This window comes from Nomascus leucogenys, chromosome 15, assembly GCF_006542625.1.
Source record: "Nomascus leucogenys isolate Asia chromosome 15, Asia_NLE_v1, whole genome shotgun sequence".
NCBI classification, from domain to species: Eukaryota; Metazoa; Chordata; class Mammalia; order Primates; family Hylobatidae; genus Nomascus; species Nomascus leucogenys.
The window spans coordinates 8976233-9004188 of NC_044395.1; the positions used below are offsets into that span (position 1 = coordinate 8976233).

The window sequence follows — 27956 nt, forward strand, 5'->3', positions numbered from 1 at the left end:
TGTGTATTTATATGTGTGTGTATGTACCTCTTCTGTATCAGTGTCTGTGAATTATTTCTTTGACCATCCTGCCAGTGTTGTGTTACAATCTAGCCACTGCTGCTTCACGCACGTGTGGCCTAGCAGAGTTGTTCCAACAAACTTTGCTTTATTTTTGATAGTCAGGCCGGACCTGATGCCAAAGGCCACTTCTTGGGCTTTTCCGCTTGGACTAAAACTTCATGCTATGTTGTGTTATATTTCCAAAGATACTGTGATCCTAATTGATTTGTTTTTCTATTTTCTAGTTCATCAGGGTGTTGTATCCTGATTGTTACTTTGGTTTTAACTGCCTGGCACTGATTTAAAGTTTTCGAGGGTGTAAGTTTTCCTGACATAGGCCAATTTGTGTTTTTACTTAATTTTAGACTTAACAGTCAATTGGTGCCAATTATGTACTAACTGCATAGTAATCTGTGATTGACTTGTATGTCAGCTTATGAACGTGCTTGAAGAACCCCTTTATCAATGCACAGCCTCTCTTCCATGGTAGGATGACAGCTTTGATGAAGCTGTGTCTGACCTAATTCCTATTACCAGTTTGAACAAAGCAGGGGCTTATAAGAAATCTAGATTTCTTTCATTATTTTATGTGGCCAAGTTTAAAGATGGAATAAGGTACTTGGAAACTAGTATTAATATGTTCTAGGTCTCTAGGAAACTTATAACTTGACAGTAAGATAATGTAAAAGTCATTGTGGCAGAGACCCAGTGTTCAGCCAGCATTGATTCAAGTTTATTTGCAGCAAAGATCCTTTTCCAGGATTTCTGTTTTTTTCTTATCTGCCTTTTCAATGCTTGACTGTGTATATTTGAATAATGTACTTCATGGAAATGAGTTTCTCCTTGAGGACTTTTTCCTCGTTATTAAAATGGAATCTAAGCCAAACCCCATGAGGGTGAGTCTTTCGTAACTGTCAGGGAAACTCTTATACTTAGGTTAGTCCAGTGCATAAGTCAGTAAGGTCTAAGCAAAGCGCTGGACCTGGTAACAACTATGTTAATTATATTACCTAACACCTACATGGGGCTCTTTTTCAAATGTTTCCATATTCCTCCTCCTCATCCTCCAGCAGAAGTTAGTCAAATGTGTGTCTGCATCTTTGCAATAGCTAGTTCTTAGCAAACTTAGCTTTTAGCATTTGTTTTGTGGTTACCATAACTGTTATTTTTCCCCATAAAGCCAATTCCAGTGACAAACTTGAAAAGCTACCAAGTGCTGGATTTGTGGAAGTGTTGACTCCATGGGACTTGCAAAATAATCCCCTTGAAATTTTCTGTATTTTGTCTTTTTAATGATCTCTCTCACGCTGCTTTTTAGAATTTCACCATTTGTATGCAGCTATGCTTTTAAATATTTATAATGCTCCTGTACAACCCACTGTGGATGCCAGGATTATCTTCACGATTCTTGGCTTCCTGTGCTCTAGTGGCAGGAAGAAATAGTCTCTTAGAAAGAGAGTGGAACAGGAACACTTGACTTTTTTTTTTAAACACACAAATATTGTGAATAGAACCTAACTGAGCTCTTGCCCCCTCTCCTTTGGTGTAATTAGGACCACATTGATTCCTGTTGCAGCTGGCAGCCCCTCACTGTTGCCTTTTTCTGCGTGTGACCCTTGATCTCAGTGACCTTTCCTGGGGTTCGTCCTGGGCCCTTTTCATTGTGTTGGAGCTGAAGTGGCTCATGTGGAGTTGATTATTTCTTTGCTCATTTGGCCTTTTTGGTGCCATAACTCCAAGTCACTTCCATTTTCTTCCTCTACTTTTGGCAGTCCACAGTGAAAGGAAATGCTTTCGCAGGCAGCAGGATCGTTTGTATGCTTGGCTGACTTGATTGAGACTTGGGAGAAGTGGGGGAAGGGTTGCGAAGTCTGTAGGTGTGAACTTTTTTGTTTGAGTTGATCTGAATGATTGCACGATCATTAATAAGTGCTTATAAAGTGAGTACTATGGAAAGCTGCATTTCAAACCCAGGGGCTTCATCCTGGCAGGAAGAGCGCACTCCCAGTGATTGGCAGTGGGCCTTGGTGTCTGAGATCCTGCAACTTTACTTTGATAAGATTTATATGGTCCTCCTATGGACTGGGAGCGATGCGGCAGGTCAGAAGATACATCATTGTTAATTGCACATGACTGCTTTAAGAAATTCTTTCGTTTCTAAAAGAACCCCCATAAGCCCCAGAGAGTAGCATGCTATTAGATAGTATGTTTGTTGCCACTAGACTTGTAGCACTCTGTTTGCCTCTCATTTCCTCCTGTAGAATCATGGAAGATGTATGCCAGCTGTTACTCTCATTTTGGGAGACCCCCTGTAGACAGCATGAAGACTGTCCCTAATCAAAGCCTTTAGTAAGCATGAAGGAATGTGTCTGATTACCCTACACTGTAGTACCTTGGAAAGGTATAACAGTGTGAAATATGAAATTAAACCACATTAAGAAACTTATTTTTAAAGTCTGAATATCATTTCTGTCTTTTCCTTTTTTTGTTTGAAAACTTCTTCATTAGTAGTATGGATAGTGTGGTTTATTTTGAATGAGAAGTTCCTATCCCTTCAAGCATGGTTGTTTTGGGATTCAGCCTGAGCCATAGTTCCGTGTGTCTGCTGTTGCCCACCACAGTGTCATCTGCGACCCAAATCTCTTAAGAACTTCAGGCTTCTTTCTGCTTGCCTGCCCGACCTTCCTTAGAACCCCACAGCTCATCTTGTTATCTCCACACCTTCAGACGCTCTCCATTCCCTCTGCCACCTCAAACAGCAGCAGCAGACCACAGAAGACCATGCTGCTCCCATCTCAGAAAATGCACATCATCCACTCACTCACTTGTCTAAGTCAGAAGTCTGGACAGCAGCCTCGATTCCTTATTTACAGTCACAGCAGTGGGGAAACAGAGCAGTGGACAGATGAATGGATTCCACAGATGTCCTAGGTCTTAGTGGTCTATTCTTTTCCAGTCCAACTCATTCATTATCCAAGTCCTGTTGATCACAGGGCCTCACTCTGTCACCCAGGCTGGAGTACAGTGGTGCGATCATAGCTCACTGCAGCCTCAACCTCCTGGGCTTGAGGGATCCTCCCACCTCATCCTCCCGAGTAGCTGGGACTACAGGTGTGCACCACCACACCTGGATAATTTTTGTATTTTTGGTGGAGATGGGATCTCCCTATGTTGCCCGGGCTGGTCTTGGAATTTCTGTGCTCAAGTGATCCACCTACCTTGGCCTCCCAAAGTGCTGGGATTATAGGTGTATGCCACCGCTCCTGGCCTCTTACGTCTTTTGAATATGACCGTGTCTTAAAAATTTTTGAAAAACCTTTCAAATTTGTCCCGTGATATTTCTCCAGTACAGGTCCCCGTATCTTTCACAATAGCCTTCTGAATTCTCTTATCCTCAGCCATTTTCCACACTGCAGTGTCGGTGATTTTTCAAAGGTACGGGACTGATCATGTCCTTGCCTGCTTAAAAGCCTTTGACACTGTCCTCTCAGAATAAAAGCCAAACACTTTAATATGATTTATATTGTTCTTTACACTCTTGTTTCTGCTCACCTATGTTGCTTTCCCCTCACTGTGTCTTATCCTTCTCTTCTTACTGTATTCTCCAGCCCAGACCTCCTTACTCTGATTCTGCAAACACACTGTTCCTTCTGCTTGGGATCCTTCCTTCCTTCTCTTCCATCCTTCCTCTACTCCATCCCCCAAACGTATCCATCTGATTTCACCTAGTCAGTTGTTTCCTCTGAGAAGTCTTCACCTCTCCAAGTCCGAATCTAGGTTAAGTGAGCCTTTTTCCTGGAGCACCTGTATTTGCTTTATTCTGTTGCTCACCTGTCCTTTTCTCATGTAACTGCTTTAATCTCTGAAAACCTTTATTTCCTAAGAATTCTGCCTTTTAGTATAAAGCATATCCATTGCTTTTCATGTAAAGAGTCATGATATGTTCTGTCCCAATCCAAGATAGCCAGATCTCACAGATAGAAAAACATGTCAATGGAGCAGTGAAAGCACATTTGTAGAGATGGCAAAAGATACTTTAAAAGTAAATAAATCCAGTTTGTTCTTAAATAAAATGCATTGAGTTTATTATGCTTGTCAAGGGAGGAAGAGAAGCCTTGAGGCTGGTGAAAGAGGAATGGTGAGGAATTCCTTCACGGGTGGTGTAGAGTCAGGAAATGGATTTTTGGACACTGAAAATCTTCTTGAGGCTCGTAGTTACCTCGCATTCAAACTGCACTTAGAAAATAAAAGCACCTAAAATCACCTTATGGCAAAACAAAAGCTCAACACAAGAGTGTTTCACAACTCGCGGAAATGGTGCACACACACTGCAGAGAGAAGATTAGTAGAATCTCACTAATTAGTGGAATCTCACAGAAGATCAGGAGAATGCCCACTGTCCTCCCCCTCAGCTGGCATCTGAACACAGAGCACAATGTTTGGGGTCAGCCAAACATAGCAAGCAATTCACTTTTTTCTACATGATGTGGTGTAAACTCTAAAAACTGTGGTATTATATAAATTGGCATGTGCAGCTTTGCCTGAAGCTATAATATCACTTTTTAGAGTGTTTTTCTTTAGTTTCTGATTGAAAAAGTTGTACTGAATAAAACGAAGCTGTATTTTTAAAAAAGTGGAATAACTTTCTAAGAGCCATTATTGCAAAAAGTTGCTATCTGAGCCATTCCTATGTTAGACGAGTCTGTATTTTCTGTGTTTTAATTGCTTCCTTACTTGTCACGTTTCCTCACCTGGTTGTAAGCCTCATGTGGGCAGACACTAGGTCTCTTTTATTCATCGTAGAGTTTCCAAGATAGCTCAGTGCCTGGTATATAGTAAGCATGCACCAAGTATTTACTGAATAAAAGATGAATTCCTCTGCTTTGAACTCTTTAAATACTTCTTACTCTCATTACATTTAAGACTTTTTTCTTTATTCTGGAGATAATTATGTTCATGCCCTTCTTTCTCAGTTGAGCAGTTTCCTTTAGATTGGTACATCTTTGCACCCCTCATAGGTTCTTGCCCAAAGTAGATGTTCTATGTATTAAATGGTTTGATTGAATGAATACTTACTTGAAAAGTAGAGTTATTTGAGAAGTTTGTGTAGGAAGTGATGTTAACTTCTTAGTTAAATTAAATATTCAGAATGAAGAAAACTGACAGGAGATTTAAAGTTGCCTGTGGTTAAGGTCAAGGTAGCCCAATGGGTTAAAAAACAGTATATACTATAATTGACTTCCATAATTGAGATTGGACTGCACTAATCTTGATAGTACTTAATCAAGTATTTTTAAGTGGACATGTGTTAGTTTTTCTTCGTAGTTCTGAAAATAATTTTTTCTTAGTTGATGAATAGCATATTTTGAGATTGTTTGAAAATCGAGATCAATCATTGTTTTAAAAAAGGAAATACCGTGTTTCATACAGAATAAGATTCTTTTTAAAAAACGGAATCTAACTTAAATAATTTCCTATTTTGAAGAACTATAACTGATCTCAAAGCCAAGTTTTTGTTCACAAATTAATCACGGTTATTTCCTAAGCTTGAAAGAAAACTACAAGAAAGTTTGAAATAGGAGGCTAGGAAGAGGAATGATTCAGAAAGACAGCCTTGATCGTCCTTATGAAAGCAAAGGCGTTGCTTCAAAAACAAAGTAATCAAATCTAGAAATTCAGGAAAGACTTTTCCCAAAGGATTATTCTGGCAGCATGTTGAAAAGGGGTTATAAAAGCAAGAAGTTCACAACCTGAACAATAAGTTAAGTAAACGTTAGGAAAGTATTTCCTTTCTTATTCTAAGATGAGGTACACCTTTAGCTTCCCTCTGCCCACAGAAATGCTCTAAGCTTGGCATGGCATATAAAGTAGAGCTTATAGGACAGGTTGCCTTCTATGTGGATGTGAGGGAAAGGCTTAAAGAAAGCCCTGTAACTTAGGAAACACCAGCTGTTGTTTAGTGACATTTGGACTTTGGGAGCAGTACTTGTGCCACACGAGACTGGGGAGCCTCCAGAGATTTTTACAGCATTGAGCAATAAGTTGTCCTGCTTTGTAGGTGGTTTAATGGTTTTACTACACTTAGCTGCGTTTTGTGTGTTTGTGTGTGTGCATGTTCTACAATCTTTTTCTGGAGAGACTGTACTACCAGGCGCTTTCCTGAGAGCAAAGTGACCACTAAGCATCTTCTCAGACAAATCACCCACTCAGAATGTCGGTGAAAAGAATGGAATTATGTTGGCCACTAGCTTTATATGAAGATGGGAAGGAGATGGAAGAACTTTCTCGTGGTCGTGCTAATTCCATTTGAGACCATTGGGTTCGATGAGCCCACCACTTCTGTTTTTCACATCAGGAATCAAATTCAAATTCTAACCTCTTCACTGATTTTATTACCTCTAGTAGATTAGGGAAATATATATATATATGTATGTTACATGGACAAGAAAAGCAGTAAGAAAGGGAGAATACGGTTTTGAAATGAATAGCAATTTACTGTTTTGAATGTCAGCAAATATTCCCTCAGAGTGTCAGCAGTTTTTGCATACAAATTTATTTTGAGAAATACGTGTAATGAGTTAAAACCACACAGTGTAACAATAGTAGGTCCTTATTCTACTATATAATAGATTATGGGTAAAAAGCAGAGATTTTATGTCCACATTGTTTTTTGTCATTGGAAGTTCACGGATTGACAAGGTTTGATGAATATGGCCTGCAATGTCCATGCCTTACATTCTTTTTCCAGTTACTTTTATGTAACTTTAGAATATTGTTTTAAAAAATCCCTGATAGAGAGTGAAAGTTGCTTTATGCCTTAGCAGGTATTTTAGTTCATTACTCAAAGTCATGATTTATATCCACGCTTTGCTTACCACAGTGTGAGGATCTAAACCATATGCCGGTGATGGGGAGTTACCTTCATGTGCCGATTTTGGTTGTGAGGGATGGGGTTGGCTATTGGGGGCCTCTTTTTGGAACACGACTTGACAATATGTATTAAGAGTCTTGAAAATGTTTGTACTCCCTGATCCAATAATTCTACTCCTAAAAGTGTCCTAGGGGCATAATTAGAAGAGTGGTGTAAGATTTATGGACAAAATATTCATAGCAGTATCATCTAGAATAGCAAAAAAGTAACATATATACATACATATATAAAAATGTAGCCTAACTATCCAAAAGAGAATGGTTAAGTAGACTAAAATACAAGACATAATAAATAAATAATAAATAAATTCTCTGCAGCTGTTAAAAGTTTTATTTATGAAGAATTTTAATAAGGGCCAGGGGCAGTGGCTCATGCCTGTAATCCTTGCACTTTGGGAGGCTGAGGCGGCAGATTACTTGAGGCCAGGAATTCGAGACCAACCTGGCCAACATGGCGAAACCCTATCTCTACTAAAAATACAAAAATTAACCAGGCATGGTGGCGCACACCTATAATCCCAGCTACTCGGGAGGCTGAGGCAGAGATTCGCTTGAACCTGGGAGGTGGAGGCTGCAGGCCACTGCACTCCAGCCTGGGTGACAGCAAGATTCCATCTCAAAAAAAAAAAAAAGAATTTTAATAAGGAAAAATGATCACTAAAAAATAAATTAAAGCACTTAAAACCCTAACATGTATTATCACAATTATGTAAATGCAGTACACCACATACATGAAAAAGATGAGAAGGAAGTGCATCAGAGTATTGACATGCTATCTATAGGTGGCGGGATTGTCTTGTTTACTTTCCTTTTTATACGTTTATGTATTTTCTGCACATTCTATATTGAATGTGTACCTTTTTCGGGTATTTGTAGAAATTTAGCAATTCTTGTAAAACTGACATATCAAATATGCAAAGGAAACTTGAATATTTTGTTTAAAATATCACCAGGCATTATGTTGACAACATCCAGTGCTTTAAAAAAATTCAAAATGAAAGAAACTCTGAAGTAAGAAAAAAAAAAGGCAGTGTGGTTTAAATCAGAATTCTATTCTATCTGACATGATTTAAATCAGAATCCTGTTTTTAATTTTTACATGAGGAGATTTGAATGTTACGTTCACTAGAACAGAGGTTAAGCACCTTTGGCAAGTAATGTGTTATGTGTGGTGTAGAGTGGGGTGGTTGTCCTTATCAGGGATTTTTTTTCTCTGCTGGTCATTATTTCCAGATTGAAAGAAACGATGAGGATGGGATAACAACTGTGTAAAGGAAATTAGGGTTATTGTCTCCCTTGCCAAGGTCAATTTCTGTAGGTGAGAAAAATGACTTGTATGTTAAGGCCACTGACTTGTGAATAAGAAGATGGCAGAAACCTTGTTTAGTTATGGTAAACTTTGTCAAACAAAATTGTGTTTATTTGCCAGAGCAATGTAGGGGAACTTAAATACACACACACACACACGTATTTGCATGTATATATACACACACATATGAATAAATTGTATATTTGGTTTTCTAATAACCTACTAGTTAAATAGCCATAACACTAATATTAAGGGTTTCTTTTTTGGTAAAGATAGTACTTTTGAAAATGACATACCATTGAAAGATTTTCCAGTAGTACTAATGGATATACTGTGATTTATACGTATCTAACCTTTGTGTGGTCAGTAATGTTTATTTGTGAGGTTGGGCCTGGGGTGCTGTTGCTAGCTGTTGACTATTACGTCAAGCTACCCAACTCCATAAAACAGCAGAATCCAACTCCTTGTTGTCATTATCACAGTTCTTTAACAAACTGAGCAAGCTTGCCTTGGATACATGTAAACCAAGCCAACATGTGTTTAGTAAATGCCTTTTCTGGCCATAGGTTCTTTCCAACTTCCAAAATCAACTGAGAGCATGTAGAGAGTAACCCAATAGAAAGATAGACTTAAGAAGATTCCTGCGTGATAATATTTAGGTAGCTGTAATGATCTGTGAAACTTTCAAGGACAACTATAAAGTCACTCAGTAGGTCATGCACTAGGGTTAAAGTTGACTCTGAAATTTGTTTCACTGCTTTTTAATAAATAAATAGCTGAAAGATTTGGCAAAAGGAAGAAACAATCCTTCTTGTCCTCATTCTCTCAGGAAAATGTCTCCTGTTAACAAGTTATTTGAATGTTTACTTTGCCTTGACTGCTTTCCAGTGGTGTGTCAGTTCTTACCCTTGAACCATGTGAGAATTCAAATAAACCAAAAAAGTTTTCACACAGCTGGACTCTTCTGCCAATGAGTCATTGCCAGTAGTCCCTCTCCCACTTTTTAAAGGAGGTCAGCAAGAAAAAACTGGAAAAGCAGATTTATAACCTGATATCCATGAGCTAGAGAAACTTGAGTTTGCACCTTTTAGATTTTAGAGTACTTGGCATAGAGAAGGTGAGCAGATTCTGAGAGATACTATTTGATTTATTAAAAGCTGTACTTAAGGTGCCTTCCTCTGTATTACTACCTAATTTTATTAATGGTTAGCATTAACCTTTCTTTGCGTAAATGAAAATGCACATAAAATTCTCATTTCTAAAATGTCATTAATGTAGCACTGTCATTAGATTTTGTTGTATTCTATAGTCGTAAGTCCAGTGTCTAGCCCTGGCTAAGCAGGAACATGGGGCATGATTTGCAGACATAGTAGCCTAGTCTAGCATAGTGCCTGGCATATAGTAGGCACTTACTGTATTTTCTGTTGATTTTTAAAATTATACATATGAATGAATAAGTGAGTGAAGGAATAAACAATATAGCTAGAATATACTAAATTCAGATGAGATGGCAGTTCTCATTAAACACTACTCCTTAAGGTCCTTCTGGGAATTGCATTCTATTGTATTCCTTTCATTTTAAGAAACATTTCTGAAATACCTACTTTCTGCTAGGCACTAAAATTTTGCAAAGCTAAATATGTCATTCTTGCCTTCAAAAAGGTCACAGTTGTGTCACCAGATAAGTTACATAAGAGAGTATTGAGTGCTGTGGTTACGCATGTCCCAGGTGTAGAGGTAGCATAGAAGAGAAAGAATTGGCCATGTCTGGAGAATGGCATGGACAGTGTTAGTTTTACTAGTTTTATTTATCTTTTATATTGTCCATCTCTCCTACTTGAATATATGGTATACATTTTTTGTCTGTTACTTGTTTTTATGTATACATTTTTAATTGCTCAATTCCCACCTCCTAGGATAGTCTTAGCATATGATAAGCATTCAATAAGTATTTGTTGCATGAATGATTTTTGATAGAAATAGCAGACTGACTCCAAAAAGTATGTACTGATTTTGTTTCCACCAGCAATATATGATAATGATTTTTGCTCACATTCCTGCCAGTGCTGGGTTTTGTGAAACTTTTGTAGTTTTACCAAATGTGCTATACTGTTTCTATAGTAAAATACACACACACACACACACACACGCACACACACACACACCACAAACAAACCGTCCCTTGACTACCATTTGTCTTCAGCAATTCTCCCTGTTTTTCTGCTGCCTTTGTATAGCAGAACCCTGGAAGGAAGTGTCTGTGCCTGCTGTTTCCTGTCTTCCCATTCTACCCTGAACCACCATCATGCTTTTGTCTTTTCTCCACTGAAACCACTCTTGTCAATATCACCAATGACCTTCAGTAGTCCTTCTGATAGTCTCGTCTTACTCTGCTTCTCATCGATGTTTGAGACCATTGATCACACTCTTCTAGAAATATTTCTTTTTCTTATTTTTTCAATTTATTTTTATTTTTATTTTTTATATGGAGTCTGACTCTGTTGCCCAGCCTGGAGTGCAGTGGCATGATCTTGGCTCACTGCAACTTCCACCTCCCAGGTTCGAGTGATTCTACTGCCTTAGCCTCCCGAGTAGCTGGGATTACAGGTGCATGCCACCAGGCTCGGCTGATTTTTGTATTTTTAGTAGAAACGGGGTTTCACCATGTTGGCCAGGCTGGTTTCAAACTCCTGACCTCAAGTGAACTGCCTTCCTCAGCCTCCCAAAGTGCTGGGATTACAAATGTGAGCCACCGTGCCCAGCCTAGAAATATTTCTTAGGTTCTCCCTGGACAAATAGATTTCTTTCTATTTCATTAACTACCTCTGCTGCGTGTCCTTGGCTATTTCCCGTCTCTAAAGGTTGGAGTATTCCAAGGCTCTCCTGTTTTATCTGTTCTCCTCTCTTCAGTCGTCTAGACATATTTTCCTCAGAGAGAGCTCATCTAGTGCCAAGGTGTTCATACGTTTAAGATCTACATTTCCAGCTCTGACTTCATACAGCTCCACACTCACACATGCAACTGTTGACTTGACAGTAGTACTTGGATGTCTAATAGATAGTTCAGACTTACCTTGGCCAAAACAGAACCAGTGATGAACCCTCTCTTCTGTCTCTCCTTCTCTAGTCTTCCCCATTTCAGTAAACTATTTATTTTGTGTCACCAAAACCCAAGAGTTATCCTTCACACATCTCTGTCCCACACTCTATATCCAAGCCTTTGACATGTCCTATTGGGTTGACCTTTATAATATATTCTGAATCCAACTACTTTTCTCCACCTCCACGGTTGACTCACTGCTCTAACCACTGTGTCCTCATCTGTCTCCAGGGTGATTACAGTATGTCCTGCTTAGTCTCCCTTTTCCACTTCAGCCAGTGATCTTTTTAAAGCATAAATAAAATTACATCATTCCCCTTCTCTATGTCCCCTAAGGGTTTGCTCTTGCATTTAGAATAAATCCCACAATCTTTACCATGGCCTTCAAAGCTGAATGTGATCTGGTCCAGCCTTCCTCTCTGGCTTCATCCATTACTATCCTTTTCTTGGCTTATTCCACTCTCACAATAGTGCCAAGCCCAATCCCAACACAGGCCTGACCTTGATATTCTTTGTGCTTGACCAATCCATGAGCCAGGAGTCCTCCATCTGAAAAAAGGAACAAAAACCAGTAGTACTTACCTCACAGGGTTGTTGTGAAGATTAAATTCGTGTATTAAAGCACTGAAATGGTGTGTGGCACATAGTAAGCACTACATAAATGTTAGCCATTATTTTGTTGTTTTCCTTATAGTTACTATTTTGGGGGTTGTGGAGGAGGAATACATGTTGGTTGCATTGAGATTTATATGTTTGTGAGATGTGTAAGTATAAATGCATTACAGGCAGTTGAATGTATTCATTTGGAGTGATTAGTTCTGTGTAGTAAGAGATATCCTAGGACCTTGGAATAATGAGCAAAACTTCTAGCTCTAGCGTCTAGAGATCAGTCTGTGAATTGGGAAGATTTGGATCATCAAGTGCCTAGTATTTGACGTACTCTACACAGAGCTTTCAAAATAGATGGCAGCCGTCATGCTCACACCTCCAGCTGCTCAGACGGAAGATTTCCATGGTTTAGATTTTCTTTCATTTTTCTTTTTTAGTGAACCAAGGCCTGGGGTTTGCTCTGGAAGCCTGTCCTGCCTGCTTCTGTAATCTGGCGCTATGCATCCGGATCTTGGACCCTTATGTACACTGCTATATGTTACTCTTATAATTCTGTGCTCTTCTGTGAGTTCAGGTAAGACTAGAAGAATTGGGGAGGGGGTGGTTTGGCCTTTACCCATCTTAATCCTATAAAAAATACATTTTTACTTCAATGCTTTGTGGTAATGGTGGTATCTAAAGATGTTTCTAAGATTGGTTTGACCAACTACATGATTTAAAAACTTGATAAATTAAGCAATTTAAGGATCTCTTAGTAGTGCTTTGGGCATTAGCAGACCTTCCTGTCCTGGCCCTTGTAATTTATCCCTTTCTTTTTTTTAAAAAAATACATATTTTCCAATCATGCTTTTTTAAAATAAGGAGATATGTTACTAATTTCTGAATTTGGAAAGAACAGGAATAAAATGCGGACTATATATACCAAAGAGAAGTTTTAGAATCAGCATGATACTGTGTTCAGTTGGGAGTGAGAGAACTTGGTTCAAATCCCAGGTCTGCCACTTTCTCTTACGACCTTGTCTAATTTATTGCCTACCTCTTTGGGTTACTGAAAAGCTAAATGTGTTTGTTGTTAAATGTGTATGTAAGCCCCACGCCTAAGACATGGTTCACGTGCATTTCTTTTTATTTTAGACTTGTGTGAAGATGAATATATAAGTAGATACAAATAGTGATGTTTATTCATTGAGTACTATTTATTTTTAATATCTGCTAAAATACTGTATAGCTGTGTTAAATTTAATAAGGGGAAAATTGGTTTTGTGGTTTTATTTCTGTTTTGCTAAACAACCACCCCAGATTCAGCCAAAAGAGATACTTCTCCGTAACTTCATTTCTGATTAAATATTCTATAGAAGTAGATTCAGCAATTTATTGATTTTTTTTTTCTCTTAAGTATTTTATTCCACCAAATTAACAAATGTGTCTTCCCCCTTCCCACTTTCGGGTTGGAACAGAAGGATCCTCATGGGTACTTTAGTGCAAGAACACCCCCGCCTTCCCGTGTTCCTGGAGTAATAGAAATCACAGACGAAACAATTGCAAATCCCAAATAAAACTACTAAGCCCTATGTTTAAGAAAGGGTAGCCTTTATATTTCAGCTGTGGCTTCCTAGCTTTCTATTTCTGTTTTCTTAAAACTTAAACATTGTTTTATACTGAAGGGAAGTAGTAAGGAAGTACCACAGCCCTCATTTGTAGAAAAACTTGCTCTCGTAAATCAAATCCTGTTGGTAAAATACGGGAGAATTCTTTTTATTTGGAAAGTCATCTTCACTTTTTCAGGTTCTTAACTTCCAATTCTTCCAAGTCACTTTATTAAAAGAGCTGTTTGCCATTTCCTTCTTTCTTTCTTTCTTTCTTTCTTTCTTTCTTTCTTTCTTTCTTTCTTTCTTTCTTTCTTCTTTCATCTTTTTTTTTTTTTTTTTTTTGTGAGACAGGGTCTCCCACTGTCACCCAGGCTGGAGTGCAGTGGTGCAGTCATGGCTCACTGCAGCCTCCACCTCCTGGGCTCAAGCAGTCCTCCCACCTCAGCCTCTGGAGTAGTTAGAACTACAGGTGTACACCACCACATTGGCTAATTTTTGTATTTTTTGTAGAGACAGGGTTTTGCCGTGTTGCCCAGGTTGGTCTGGATCTCCTGAGCTCAAGGATTCACCCGCCTTGGCCTCCCAAAGTGCTGGGATTATAGGCGGGGGCCCAGGGCCCAGCCGCACTTTGCTATTTCTTATTAATAGGATTGGTATTGTATCTGATTTATATCATCAGCATTCTTTTGTACCCTAATTGTTGTCTTTTGTACCCTAATTGTTAAGTGCTAGGCTAACATGTTGCTCTTTTTTACTTCCAACAAACAGGCTTATAAGAATTTTTGCTAGAACTTTTACAAGCATCAAGAACCATAACATATATAAAATAGGAGATTGCCTTTAGTTATAAAGATACAGATGAAATGTTTTTAATATAATCTTCTTTCTCTTTCCTATTTTCTCCCCTGCTTTCTTTGCAAATGGGGAATATTCCCTTGTAGACTTGGCACCTTATTTTACTTCTGAGCCACTCTCTGCCGTCCAGAAACTTGGTGGACCTGTAGTACTGCATTGTTCTGCTAAACCCGTGACCACTCGTATCTCATGGTTGCATAATGGAAAAGAATTGGATGGAAACCTGGAACATATTAAGGTTCATCAGGGGACTCTGACAATTCTTTCTCTCAACTCCTCCCTTTTGGGTTACTACCAGTGCCTTGCCAACAATAGCGTCGGTGCCATTGTGAGTGACCCTGCGACAGTATCTGCGGCAGGTGAGTTTAATTTTGTCCCTGTTATGTATGGGTTTTCTTGCAATTACTATTAGTGCTTGCATTTCTGAAGAGGGGAAAGAGGGGCTTTGGTGTAAGGCACATGGGAGTTTTTATCTCAGCCTTGACTCTTGCTGCGAGTATAACTTGTGGAAGTGCCCTTAGAGCTCTGTGAGCCTGGCCTCATGTCCTCATCAGTAACAATGACATGGAAATGATTTTTTTAAAGTTACGCGGTTAGGACAGTTTATTTTTTTCCTTTATAATCTCTGCAACTTTGCCAGGGAAAGGACACTTTTCTAATGTGAATTCTGAACAATTTCTTGGTGAGTACTTGGAAGTCCATGATATCATTAACAACAAAAGCTGTTGTCTACTCTAACACTTACTTGTTTCCTGGAGTCCTTTGTCTTTTTTTCACATCTAATTGTTTTATTTGCCTTGATGACTGAGTGATTTTAATGTATTTAATTGAAACCATGGTTAAAAAGCAGGAAAAAAGTAACTGTGAAGAAAGGAATGCTGAGTATTGAACTTACGGAAAATCTGGAATGCGTGGTTTTTCTTAGTAAGTTGGAGCCATCTGCCTTTCAAACGGTGATGGCTTCCAGTAATGGAAAACGCCTTCGTAAGGGCACCCCTATTTACAGAACAAATCTGGATTCCCCAGGAGTAGTGAGTTTGTCATAACTGAGAAGAGTAAATGTTTTTGTAGAGCTGTGACCCATGGACAGCTGTAAGACACACACTGGAGGGCTGAATTCCTCGTGGCAGGCTGCTGAGTGCTTTGAGCCCTGGAGATCATAAAGAGTTTCCCCTGCAGGCTCCATCCGTAGTGAACTGAGACTGAGAGGAGTTGAGACCAAGTTAGTAGATTCAGATAATCTAAATAATGATATCCTTCCTTATTTTTTTCATGTCCTAGGTTCATTCCAGAAATCATTTTATTGCAATGTAAATAGCTACAAACAGATTAAAGATCCGTAGGGAAAGTGAGTTTTGATGGGACACTGGATTGAGAAGGATTTATCTTGACCGAATGGGAATAATTATGCTTTATAGTTCTAGATGTCTTTAGGAGCAGTTTATATTTATTCCCTAGAAGCACTGACTTATGAAAAAGGGTTCCATGACTTAGGTCTTAGCCCTCAACCATGCACATCTGCCCCAGCTGCTTTCTTTTTTCTCTTCTTTTCTATTTTTTTCTTTTTTTTTTTCTCTTGAGACAGGGTCTCACTCTGTTACCCAGGCTGGAGTGCAGTGGCATGATCTTGGCTCATTGCAGCCTGAACCTCCTGGGCTCAAGCGATCCTCCCACCTCAGCCTCCTGAGTAGCTTGCCCCAGCTGCTTTCTGAGATGAAAAGATCATGCAGCCCTTTGGACTGGGGTCAGCTGCCACAAAAGGCCATGCTGCAGATGTTGTTTCTAATTTTTAAATTTCCTTTGGGAAAAAGAATTCAAATTTGCATTTATTTATTTATTTATCTGTTTCCTTATATATTTCAGTTCTTGGTGATTTTGCTTCATCCACAAAGCATGTTATTACAGCAGAAGAAAAAAGTGCTGGTTTCATTGGCTGCAGGGTACCGGAGAGTAACCCCAAAGCTGAGGTGCGCTATAAAATCCGGGGAAAATGGCTGAAACATTCCACAGGTGAGACCTTTTGTGAAAAGCCGGTGGCACACACAGAACAAATGTTCATTAAATAAGCTGCTTCTAAGCTCTGTGTGCTAGGGATGAACCGTGGATACAAGAAGGCATGAGTGGAGAGGACTAAAACAAATGGTTACAATATACAAATAATTATGGTCCCATACCCTGAGGCCTCACTCCCTCAGTTCCTTCAGACCCCCATCAGATTTCGCTTCCTTGGAAAAGATAGCCCTCATGTTCCTATCTAAAATAATATACCTGGTGCTCTCTGGCCCCTTTATTTAGTTTTGCTTTTCTTCATAGAATTGATCACACCTGATACCGTGTTATTCATATTTCTGTTAGTTTATTATTGTATGTCTTTTCCTCTGACCTCCGCACATACCCCTACTGGAATGCCGGCTGCATGCATGCAGGGTTTTTGTCTGCTCTTTTCCTTGCCGTAGTACTTGTGCCTGGCCATTGTTGGCAGAAAGTAGCCCCTTCATATGTATTTGTGGAAAAAAAATGAATGACTAGACGATGCAGGAACACCACGTGACCAGTGCTGTAGGTAGAGGTTTGCCAAAGTCGAAGCATGTTTCTTGTGCTTTGAGATTCACTATCGTTAAAATGCTTCTCCTGGGTTTGGTTTGCTATGCTAGTTCTGTAGACTTTTTTTTCTATTCTGCCTTGACTTTCCCTTTCCTTCATTTAAGAAATTTTCCTTGATTGCTTCTTTACCGCTAATCTCGTGTCTAAACGTAATACAGGCTGGCTGGTGGCTCACGCCTGTAATCCCAGCACTTTGAGAAGTTGAGGCCGGAAGATCGCTTGAAGCCAGGAGTTCAAGACTAGCCTGGGCAATATAGTGAGACCCCATTTCTACAAAAAATTAAAAAACCGGGTGTGGTGGCATGCACGTGTAGTCCCAGCTACTCGGGAGGCTCAGGTGGCAGGACCGCTTGAGTCCAGGAGTTCCAGGCTGTAGTGAGCCATACTTATACCACTGTACTACAGCCTGGGTGACAGAGTGAGCCCCCCATCTCTAAAATAAAAGAAAATAAGATGGAATAAAACATAATGATCAACCTTTGTGAGTTTTAGTTGTGCTGTGGTGTCCTTCATAAAGGGAGAGGCCTGACTGCACTCCCTTCCTTCCTCAGAGAATTACTTAATCCTTCCATCAGGAAATCTTCAGATTTTGAATGTATCCTTAGAGGACAAGGGATCATACAAATGTGCAGCTTATAATCCTGTCACACATCAATTAAAAGTTGAACCTATTGGCCGAAAGCTCCTTGTGAGTCGTAAGTATTTGGGAGAATAATGGTAACTGGAAGAGGAAGAGTCCTCATAAAAAGTTGGGCAATGATAGTTCTTTTTTCTCAAATCCTGTTTGTTTATCATAAAAAGCCTTACCAAAAAAGTAAATACAGGCTGGGCGTGGTGGGTCACCCCTGTGATCTCAGCACTTTGGGAGGCTGAGGCAGGTGGATCACCTGAGGTCAGGAGTTTGAGACCAGCCTCACCAACATGGCGAAACCCTATCTCTACTAAAAATACAAAAATTAGCTGGGTGTGGCAGCACGCGCCTGTAATCCCAGCTACTTGGGAGGCTGAGGCAGTAGAATTGCTTGAATGTGGGAGGCAGAGGTTGCAGTGAGCTGAGATTGCACCACTGCACTCCAGCCTAGGTGACAGAATGAGACTCTGTCTTAAAAAAAAAAAAAAAAAAGTAAATACATTAATGCATTATAGAAGAGTACTGTACGTGCTTTAAAAATGTAACTTACAGAAGGGAATTTTAGCCAAGGTGACAGAGTGAATACATGTGGAGAATTTTGCCCTTTGTTCAAACAAGAAGAAATAGAGGAGATACAACTTTATAGCAGTGGTCATTAAATTGATGTCTGTGAATTTTGAAAAAAAAAAAAAAAAGAGATGTGTCTGTCCTCTTTCTTTCAGATGTAATGAAAATCACTGTTGATTTTTAGGTTGTGGCGGTTGAGTTGAGGTAGCACCAATAGTTAGAGCATAGTAGAGGCGTGGCTTCTGAACTTGTTGGGAATTCTGCATTTCCAAACTGCCAATTCAGAAGTAGCCCTAAAGGACCACAAAAATCTGTTAATCCTCAACTAAAAAGGATTTAACTGCCAAATAGGACCTTGTAGTATAAAGAATACATGGGAAAATGGTGATGCCCACAGCTTTGCTAAGCAAGAGATTAGAAGCAAAGACTAACTAATAATCTCTCGTCTCCTTTCCTTTTTCCAGGTCCTTCTTCAGATGATTTTCACATTCTTCACCCCACCCATTCACAGGCATTAGCTGTTCTTTCTCATAGCCCCGTAACCTTGGAGTGTGTGGTGAGTGGGGTCCCGGCGCCTGAAGTGTATTGGCTAAAGGACGGGCAGGACATTGCACCAGGAAGCAAGTGGAGAAGGTTGTATTCTCATCTTGCCACAGATAGCATTGACCCAGCGGACTCCGGAAACTATTCCTGCATGGTGGGAAACAAGTCTGGAGATGTAAAATATGTGACTTACATGGTTAATGTACTTGGTAAGATGTTAGTCTTTAATTCTTTTCAAATGAAGCCATTTTTCTGGTCTAACGGATATCTGAAGGAAAGATCTATTTGTGAAATTGAAATAGGGAATATCTAGAAATATGTATATCCTAGCCAGAACAAGTTTCATTTTGATAATGACTGCTGAATTAGGCCATTCTTCTGGGTGGCATAAAGCATTTCGCATGGAATATTCATGGAAACCTCACCCCCAACCTTGTTGTACAATATAGAGATTATTCTCCCTTCTTCATAACATGGAGGAAAAAACTGGAAATCAGGAGAATGGAAGAATCTAACCTATATGTGTGTGTAGTATTCAGTAGTAGTAACTAAGACAGAGTACTGATGAGAAAATGTCAGGCCAGGCACGGTAACTCACACTTTGGGAGGCTGAGGAGGGAAGAATACTTGAGCCCAGGAGTACAAAACTATCTTGGGCAATATGGCAAAACCCCATTTCTACCAAAAATACAAAAATTAGCTGGGTGTGGTGGCACAGCCTTGTAATCCCAGCTACTTGGGAGGCTGAGGTGGGAGGGTGATTTGAACCCGGGAGGCGGAGGTTGCAGTGAGCTGAGATCACGCCATCACACTCGAGTCTGGGCGACAGAGCCAGACCCTGTCTCAAAAAAGAAAATGTCATCTCAAAAAGAAATCAATCTATTTAATTTAATTTTCTTTTTTTGGATGCTCTTACCAACGCCTGGGTGATAAAATTGAATTATTTCCACCCACATTTCTATGTATACTTTATTTCAAAGCTATTCCTTTGTTTCTAACCAGCTACCTACCTCACTATCATGTGTAGCCGCAGAAAACGTTTTCCTTTATTGAAACAGATTTTCATGAAAAAAATAGGTGGAAAGTGGTTTCATAGTGAATAAAGTTTTTGTAAACTCTTTGCATGTATTTATAATATTTATAACCATGGCCTGCTATAGGTTAGCAACACTGGAATTAACATAAGTGTATGACAAGCGGGCTTTGGAATTCAGTGATTAGGACTGGATTAATATGCATAATTTAGACTTAGGCTACAAATTCTGATAAATGATTTACTTTTGGGTAATAAGTGACTTTAAGGATCCCTAAATGAAGTTTTGTTTTTTTATTTTCACCTATTATACATCTAACCTCAAAGTTGAATTGACCATAAAAATAATTTAACCTCTGAATAAACATTCTTCTGTTTTATAAACATTCTACTGTTGGCTCCTGTTTAGTGTGAAATCCAGGGAAATTGTTACTGTATTTCAAACTAATCACCCGAAATAAATGCTAAGAGAAGCCCAGGATTAGAAACTATTTGTATATATGTGTGTATTCGCATATGTTGTGGGGAGTTAAGTGGGTGGAGTAATCTATGAAAGGAGACTATATCTTCTTAGTAACATATGGTTTATCCTATTAGTGGAACATTTCTAATTTTTTTCTTGATTACCACAGTAGACAGAAGAATGTGAATAAAACGCATTTGTTTCAACTGGTTATTGGTAGAGAGAAGATTTTTATCACTTGAGTGATAATTTAAGAAGTACATTTTGTGGGCTAGAGTTTAATTTGTGTGTTTTATTTTCAGAACATGCTTCCATTTCTAAAGGACTGCAGGATCAGATAGTGTCTCTGGGTGCCACAGTACACTTTACCTGTGATGTTCGTGGGAACCCAGCCCCCAACTGTACCTGGTTTCACAATGCACAGCCTATTCATCCTTCCCCACGACATCTAACTGCAGGAAACGGACTGAAAATCAGTGGGGTTACCGTGGAAGACGTTGGGATGTATCAGTGTGTAGCAGATAATGGGATTGGATTTATGCACTCTACTGGAAGACTTGAAATTGAAAATGGTAGGCTTTTAGGTCATGCCAGTCATAAGAACTTTTATTTTACAGATGGGCTTTTGTTGTTGTGGTCAAAAATGAAATTACTTTTACTAAAAGAAAATAACCCTAGCACCGTACAAGAACGGTGTTCATTTTCCATGTTCCTGGCTAGTGACAGGTAGGCATTTCCGTGAAGAAGTAATCTTATTTAATCAAGCTCATTAAAAAAAGTTTTTAAAAAATTTTCAACAGATTCTGTGTACTTTAAAAATCTATATGGTACAATCTCTCTTACTCTTATTCCCTAGACAGTCAGTTCCTCTCCTTAGAAATAATTAGTTTTGTCAGTTTCTCGAGCAGCCTTGTATGTAGTGCACATACAAGTGCTTTCACACAACATGAGAGAGTGTGTGTGCATTTTATAACAATATCTGTTTTTGTTTTTTTTTTTACCTAAATAGTGGTAGCATTCTTTATCATAAATTTTTTACTTAACATCTTGGGATATTTTCTCATATGGTACATAAAAAGTATTTTCATTCTTTTTTAAGAAGTTGCTGCTTAGTGGTCCATTGTGTAGTTGTAACAATTTGACTAGTACCTTATTGATGGTTGTTTTTAATCTTTTGCTATTACAAATAGTTCTATAATGAATGCCCTTCTACACAGATGATTTTGCACCTGTGTGAGTATTTGTAAAAGAAATTCCTAGAAATGGACTTGCAGAATAAAACCATATCTGTGTTAGTAATTTTGGTAGAAATTACTGAATCACTCTCCATGGTCCTTACCAGCGTACACTCCCACCAGCAATACTTAACTCTCCTTGTTTCCTCAAACCCTCACCAACATGGGGCATTGTCAGTTTTTAAAGTCTTTGCCAATCTGATAGGTAAAAAAGAGAACCATTTAATCTATATTTCTTTTATTACAGGTAAAGTTGGGCCTCTTTTCATGTTTTTGAGCCCTTTAAATTTGCATTTCTGTGTATTGACTGTTCTTTGTCTTTTGCTCATTGAAAAAATTAGGTTATTGGTCTTTTTTCTTCTTGATTTATAAGAGTTATCTGTTAGGGAAATCAATTGTTGATGATACGAGTTATAAATATTTTAAATTTCAGAGAATCAATATAATATGGACCAAATGTTATGACATTAGTGTAATTTATTTAGAAGTTAATAAAACAATTTTTAAAAATTGGCATGTATTTGGACACTTAAAATTATACTTCTCAATAGCTGGATCAATAAAAGAAATCATAATGGAAATTTAAAATACTTTGAACTGAATGATAATGAAAATGCTACAGATCAGTTTTGTAAGAGACAGCCAAATGGAATTTAAAAGGAAATTTATAGCCTTCTGTGGCTGTAAAAGAAAATTAGTAAGACTAAAAACTACTGAGTGAAGTAAAAGGATAACAGAATAGATTCAAAGAAAGAAAAAAGATCATAAAAATAAGGGCAGAAATCAATTAAATAGAAAACAAAGATAAAATACAGAGGATCAATAAAGATAGAGGTTGGCCCTTTGTAAAGTCTAAGAAAATGGACACATCTTTGGGGAAAATGATCCAAAGAAAAGAAAGAAGGTACAAATAATATTAGGAACAAAAGAGGGCTATAAATACAAGTCTTACAGCAATTAAAGATAATAAGATTAAGCTAAATTTTATGACAAAAAATTATAATAAAGACAGAAACGGACAAATTCTGAGGAAAAAATGTAACTTAGCAACGCTGACTGAAAAGAAATAAGCTTGAATAGTCCTACACCTATGAAAGAAGTTGAATTAGGAGTTAAAACTCTTCTCACAAAGAAAATAAGGGGCCAGATGATTTTATGGAGGTTCTACCAAACTTTGAAGTGATAGACCATTTCAAATATTATACAAACTGTTCCAGAGACGAGGAAAAGATGGAAACTCTCCAGTCTTGATTCCAGAACCACAATAAGATGGTGCAAGAAAGGAAAATCAAAGGCCAATCTCATTTATGAACATAGGTGTAAAAATCCTAAATAATATATTAGCAAGCCAGGACAGTGTAAAAAAGAAAATACGTCATTTCCAAACAGTTATCCCAGGAATCCACTTGAAAATGTAGAGTGTCATTCACCCTATTTACTGAATAAAGGAGAAAAACAATATGATTATCTCACTAGAGATGGAAAAACATTGGACATAATTAGGTATCCATGTTAGACACTTAGAGAAGTAGAAATAGAGTTGAACTTTCTTAATAAAGAGTGTCTAACAAGGACTTACAGGAAACATTGCATTTAATGGTGAAATATAAGAAGCACTTCCTTTGAAAATCTCTTCTGGCCATCATTATACTAGAGATCCTGACCAGCACAGAAAGACATGAAAAAGAAGGAAAGAACCCAGATCGTTGTTAATTTACAGCCAGATATGATTGTCAACATGGACTATCCCAAATAGTTTGCTGGCCCTTATGATGGCTGTTGTATGTCCTATTATGACCTATTATGATAAATAATAACATTTAACAAGGTGGGTGGATGAAGACCAGTGAACAAAAATCAGTTGCCTTGGCCAGGTGCGGTGGCTCACGCCTGTAATCCTAGCACTTTGGGAGATTGAGGTGGGTGGATTGCCTGAGCTCAGGAGTTCGAGACCAGCCTGGGCAACATGGTGAAACCCCGTCTCTACTAAAATACAAAAAAAAAATTAGCCAGGCATGGCCGCGTGAACCTGTAGTCCCAGCTACTCAGGAGGCTGAGGCAGGAGAATTTCTACAACCCGGGAGGTGGAGGTTGCAGTGAGCTGAGATCGCACCTCTGCACTGCAGCCTGGGCGACAGAGCGAGACTACATCTCTTTAAAAAGATCAGTTGCCTTTCTGTATACCAGTAACAAAAAAAGTATAATTTTAAAACCACCTTTTTTATATCACAGCAGTAAAGCACAGCCAGTTATATAGGAAGATGTATCAGTTCCTCAATATTATATATTGTATTCAGTATTATTTAGTTATCTGGTCTTTCTAAAAATTTTCTGTGGATTTGTGCAATTCTAATTAAAATCCCCTCATAATATTTTAAGGACCTTGACAAACTGATTCTAAAATTTATATGGATAACCCAAGGCCCAAGAATGGCAAAGACACTCTAAAGGAAGGAGAAAAAGAACATGGGAGACTTGCCTTAAACATCTAAAATATCTGTAGTAATTAAGAAAATATTATATTGGTACAGAAATAGATAGACTCTTGGAACAAGATAGAGACTTTCAAAAAGACATTTGCTTGTGAGGGCTTGACTGAGCTGGCATTGCAGATCAGCAGGGAGGAGACCCATTTCGCATTTTGATGTGGGATCGTTGTTACCAACATGGAGGTAAAAGTGAAACTCAGTGTCTTACGTTGTGTAAAAGATACAGTCTCAGTGGATTAAAGATCTAAATATGAAAGATGAGATGAAAAAAGTTTTCAAGAAAACATTGAAGAATGTATGATCTGTGGGTAAAACTTTTTAATAAGACATTTTAAAAGGCTCATTTTAAAAGATGACCACATTGAAATGAAAACATTTTCCTAATAGATACTGTTAAAAGCTGAAAAGAAAAGCAGTACATTAGGAAGGAGATACTAGTCACATACATACCTAAACAAAAGAACAGAATCTAGTATATACAGAGAACTCCGATCACTACAGAAAAGATTCATGACCCAATAGAAAAACTGACAAAGGCATTTCACAGAGGAGGAAGATTAATAATGTCACATAATCACATGCAAAGATGTTCAGCCTCATTAGTCCTCAGGAAAATGCATGTTCTGACCAGTGAGATAGCATTTTACACTCATTAGCTTGGCAAAAATCCAGAAATCTGGTATCAGTTGTGGGTTGGTTTTTTCAGACATGGGAAGGAGGACTGGAGAAAAAGACAGACATGCTAGAGAAAATGTCATTTACTTTGATCAATATTCCATTGTAAGCTCTCTTAAAAATACCTCCAGAGAATACCAGGACCAAAAAGAAAGATTTGGTGCCACTTTAATTTAGAAACGAAAATGCTGTTCATGCCTATGGGAAAAAAAATACAGGTATCATCAGTATCAACTTTTATTCAGAACAGGTTTTTTTCTCCCAAGCTTTTTATAATCAGATTCCTGCCTCCCTTCCCACCCTACCCCACAAAATTGACCATTTTCTTGAAGGAAAATTATCTACTTTTATACTTATTTACACATTTTTCCTGTTAAGGTCTGAGGTTTCAGCCTCATATGTTGTATATTTGCAGTGGTCAAATATGTGTAGTGTACCTTCAGAAAACTCGCCGAAGATTTCTTTATATATATTCCTTTCTTTCCGAAGGACAGGAAATTTACGTAGGAAATGTTTAGCAGCCCACAGCTATGAAACAACTCTACCATCTATTGACAGTTTTACTTGGTGAAAGTTGAGAAGGGAACTAACAAGGAGGTTGCTATCTTGGTTTCAGTCATTACTCCCACATTTACGTGATAGGATGAAATTGTTTTGCATCATAGATACTACAATGTTCTTTAATTTTCATATGTGAATTTCTTTTTTAATAGACAGTGGATTCAAGCCAGTTATAATTACAGCACCAGTAAGTGCAAAGGTGGCAGACGGAGACTTTGTCACTCTGTCCTGCAATGCCAGTGGGCTGCCAGTTCCGGTCATTCGTTGGTATGACAGCCATGGATTGATAACCAGCCATCCATCTCAAGTCCTGAGATCGAAATCCCGAAAATCACAGTTATCAAGACCTGAAGGCTTGAACCTGGAGCCTGTGTACTTTGTCATGTCCCAAGCTGGTGCAAGCTCTCTCCATATTCAAGCTGTGAGTCAGGAACATGCGGGGAAATACATCTGTGAAGCTACAAATGAACATGGTACCACCCAGGCAGAAGCATCTCTCATGGTTGGTGAGTTGCCATTATTTTTTATTTTTAGTTGAATAATTTCCTTTTATAATAGAAGATAAAGTGATTTGAAATATGTTATTTTAATGAATCCAGCAATCTCTCTCTATTTTTTCCTGATGACAGTGAAATGTAGAACTGTATTTCTTGGTATTTCGCTTTATGTGAATCACATGAATTTTGGTCTGTGTTTCTGATGTGTTTGTTAAGATTGTAGTTGCAATATAGAAAGCTCTCATTTGGGAGCAGGCCTAGAATATAACCTGTCTTTGAGATTAATGCTTTTGGTTTTCTAAGCCACCAAAAATGATATTGCAGACATTTTTTACGCCCTTGATAACTCCAGTATTGGGTCTGAAAGACTGGCCTTCATTGAGAATGTGGAGTTGTGGTACTACTAAGTAATACCTGTATGTATATATTCCCTGTGTCTTATCCAAAGTTATTTTCTAATGGGATGTATAATATTAATTCTTCGTATTGTACTGATTTTATGTGATGATGACTTAAAAACTATATATGATTTTTGATGTACTGGTATATAGACGATTAATATTCATGGAAATGGACTCAAACTTGACTTAATTCAAATTCGGACCTTCCATCAGTAGGCATTTAGAGCAGCTTTCCCCAACAACTAGTCAGTTGGGTATAGATTGTCACCTTATTTGTCTTGTGAGAGGCCCAACATCAAAGGCAGTACTGCCTTTAGTCTTGGGTAACTGAGGTCTCTGACCCTGGCCTCTGCTTTAAGGGGCTTAGCTTGGCCCTCTTCTGCCTGGGGCCATGGTCCCACAGGCCATAGAGCCCATAGGGTCAAGGAGCAGTGCTTATGCTGAGCTCAGAGCCCACGTTCCTCCTTCTAGACAGGTCTGGGGCTCCAGCATTTCCTGCTTTAGTGAGTTCACAGTCTGGTCCCCACAGTTCCTCTCCCCTGGCCCATCTGCCACAGTCTGGACCACACGACCAGTGTGTGGGCACCCTTAGCCAGAGCAGTGGCCAACGGGGGGTCCTTGGCAAAGGAGTGATGGTTGAAATAAAAAAGAGTTCGTATGTGCACATACGATTTCCCTTCACATGCAAACAAGGACGCCCTGGCTCTGAATGAAGCTGGAGGCGGAGGAGAAGTGGTGGAGACCAGGGACTTCCCCTTATCTTCTTGTGCATGTTACAGGTGGGGGAGATGTGGAGGCTAAGCACGTGGGCTGTGTCAGAATCCTGGCTCTGCCACTTAGCAGCTTTGTAACCCGAGGGCAAATCACTACACTTCTCTGTTCTGTTTCCTCGTCTGTGTAACAAGTATAGTGAAGGTGCCCCACTCATGGGGTTGATGTGAGAATCCAAGGAGTTAATGCATAGTGCTTAGAATGGTGTCTGGCAATAGAAAGCCTTCCAATGGTACTAAGTATAAAGTTATGATTATTACTGTCTATTATTAAATTATAGTGATCTCCTGTGGCAGTGTTAAGGGAAGGAAGAAATAGTTAGTGATTTTAGAAACCTTAAGAATCCTTAAATGAAGAAAGTAGTTCAGTGTTACATAAATCTGCACCTATAAATGAATATGTGTGTGTGTTTATATTTCTATTCCTCTAGGCAAAAATAAGAGTGGCTCTGTCAAAATTGTTAGCTGCATGACAGGTGTAGTTGCAGGAGCTCCTTGGGTAGAATTTAGCTGAAGGGATTATGTGAATGCAAGGTGTAGAGATACATATGTCATAGTTATGGCTGATGGAACTAGATATTTTGTCTAACTTCCTCACCTTAAATATGATAAATCGGAAGCCCTTTGAAGTTATGTGAACTAACTTTCGAAGATCTTTAAGATTCCCATGTGCTCCAGGATTTTATGTCTTGATAAATACTACTTTTATGTATGGTAACCCCATCAGCTATATTCTACCAGAGAGGTCCTACATTGTCTTTTTTAAATTTTCTAGCATAATTATTAAGATCCAACTGAGTTTATTAAAACTCAAAACAATATATAACAACTCACTTCTTTGCATAGGAATCTGAGCCTTGTGAGATTCTAGCATCCTGACAAGTCATTTACTTTGACTACTGTACTGTAAAGGGGAGAGCAAGCTAGGTTAGAGAAAGAGAGAACTCTCTCCCCAGCCTTTTGTTTTTTCCAGAGACCTTGGGTTTTTGAGGTCCTGGATGTACAAATATTTGTAGAGTGTGTGGTACTCTTTAAAACTGTCATGGGAGTTGG

At 38.7% G+C, this 27956-nt stretch overlaps 1 protein-coding gene across 1 annotated transcript in view; it reads left to right on the plus strand.

Annotated features, from left to right (window-relative positions):
- Nucleotides 1-27956, plus strand: part of CDON (cell adhesion associated, oncogene regulated) — a 102330-nt gene that overhangs the window by 26936 nt on the left and 47438 nt on the right. Inside the window, exons 2-8 of the mRNA XM_030828887.1 lie at nt 12428-12564; nt 14521-14793; nt 16298-16444; nt 17590-17733; nt 18701-18988; nt 20578-20847; nt 25388-25741. Coding sequence (XP_030684747.1) covers nt 12489-12564; nt 14521-14793; nt 16298-16444; nt 17590-17733; nt 18701-18988; nt 20578-20847; nt 25388-25741 — 1552 coding nt within the window. The 5' untranslated portion in view covers nt 12428-12488. The remainder of the gene's footprint in view (nt 1-12427; nt 12565-14520; nt 14794-16297; nt 16445-17589; nt 17734-18700; nt 18989-20577; nt 20848-25387; nt 25742-27956) is intronic.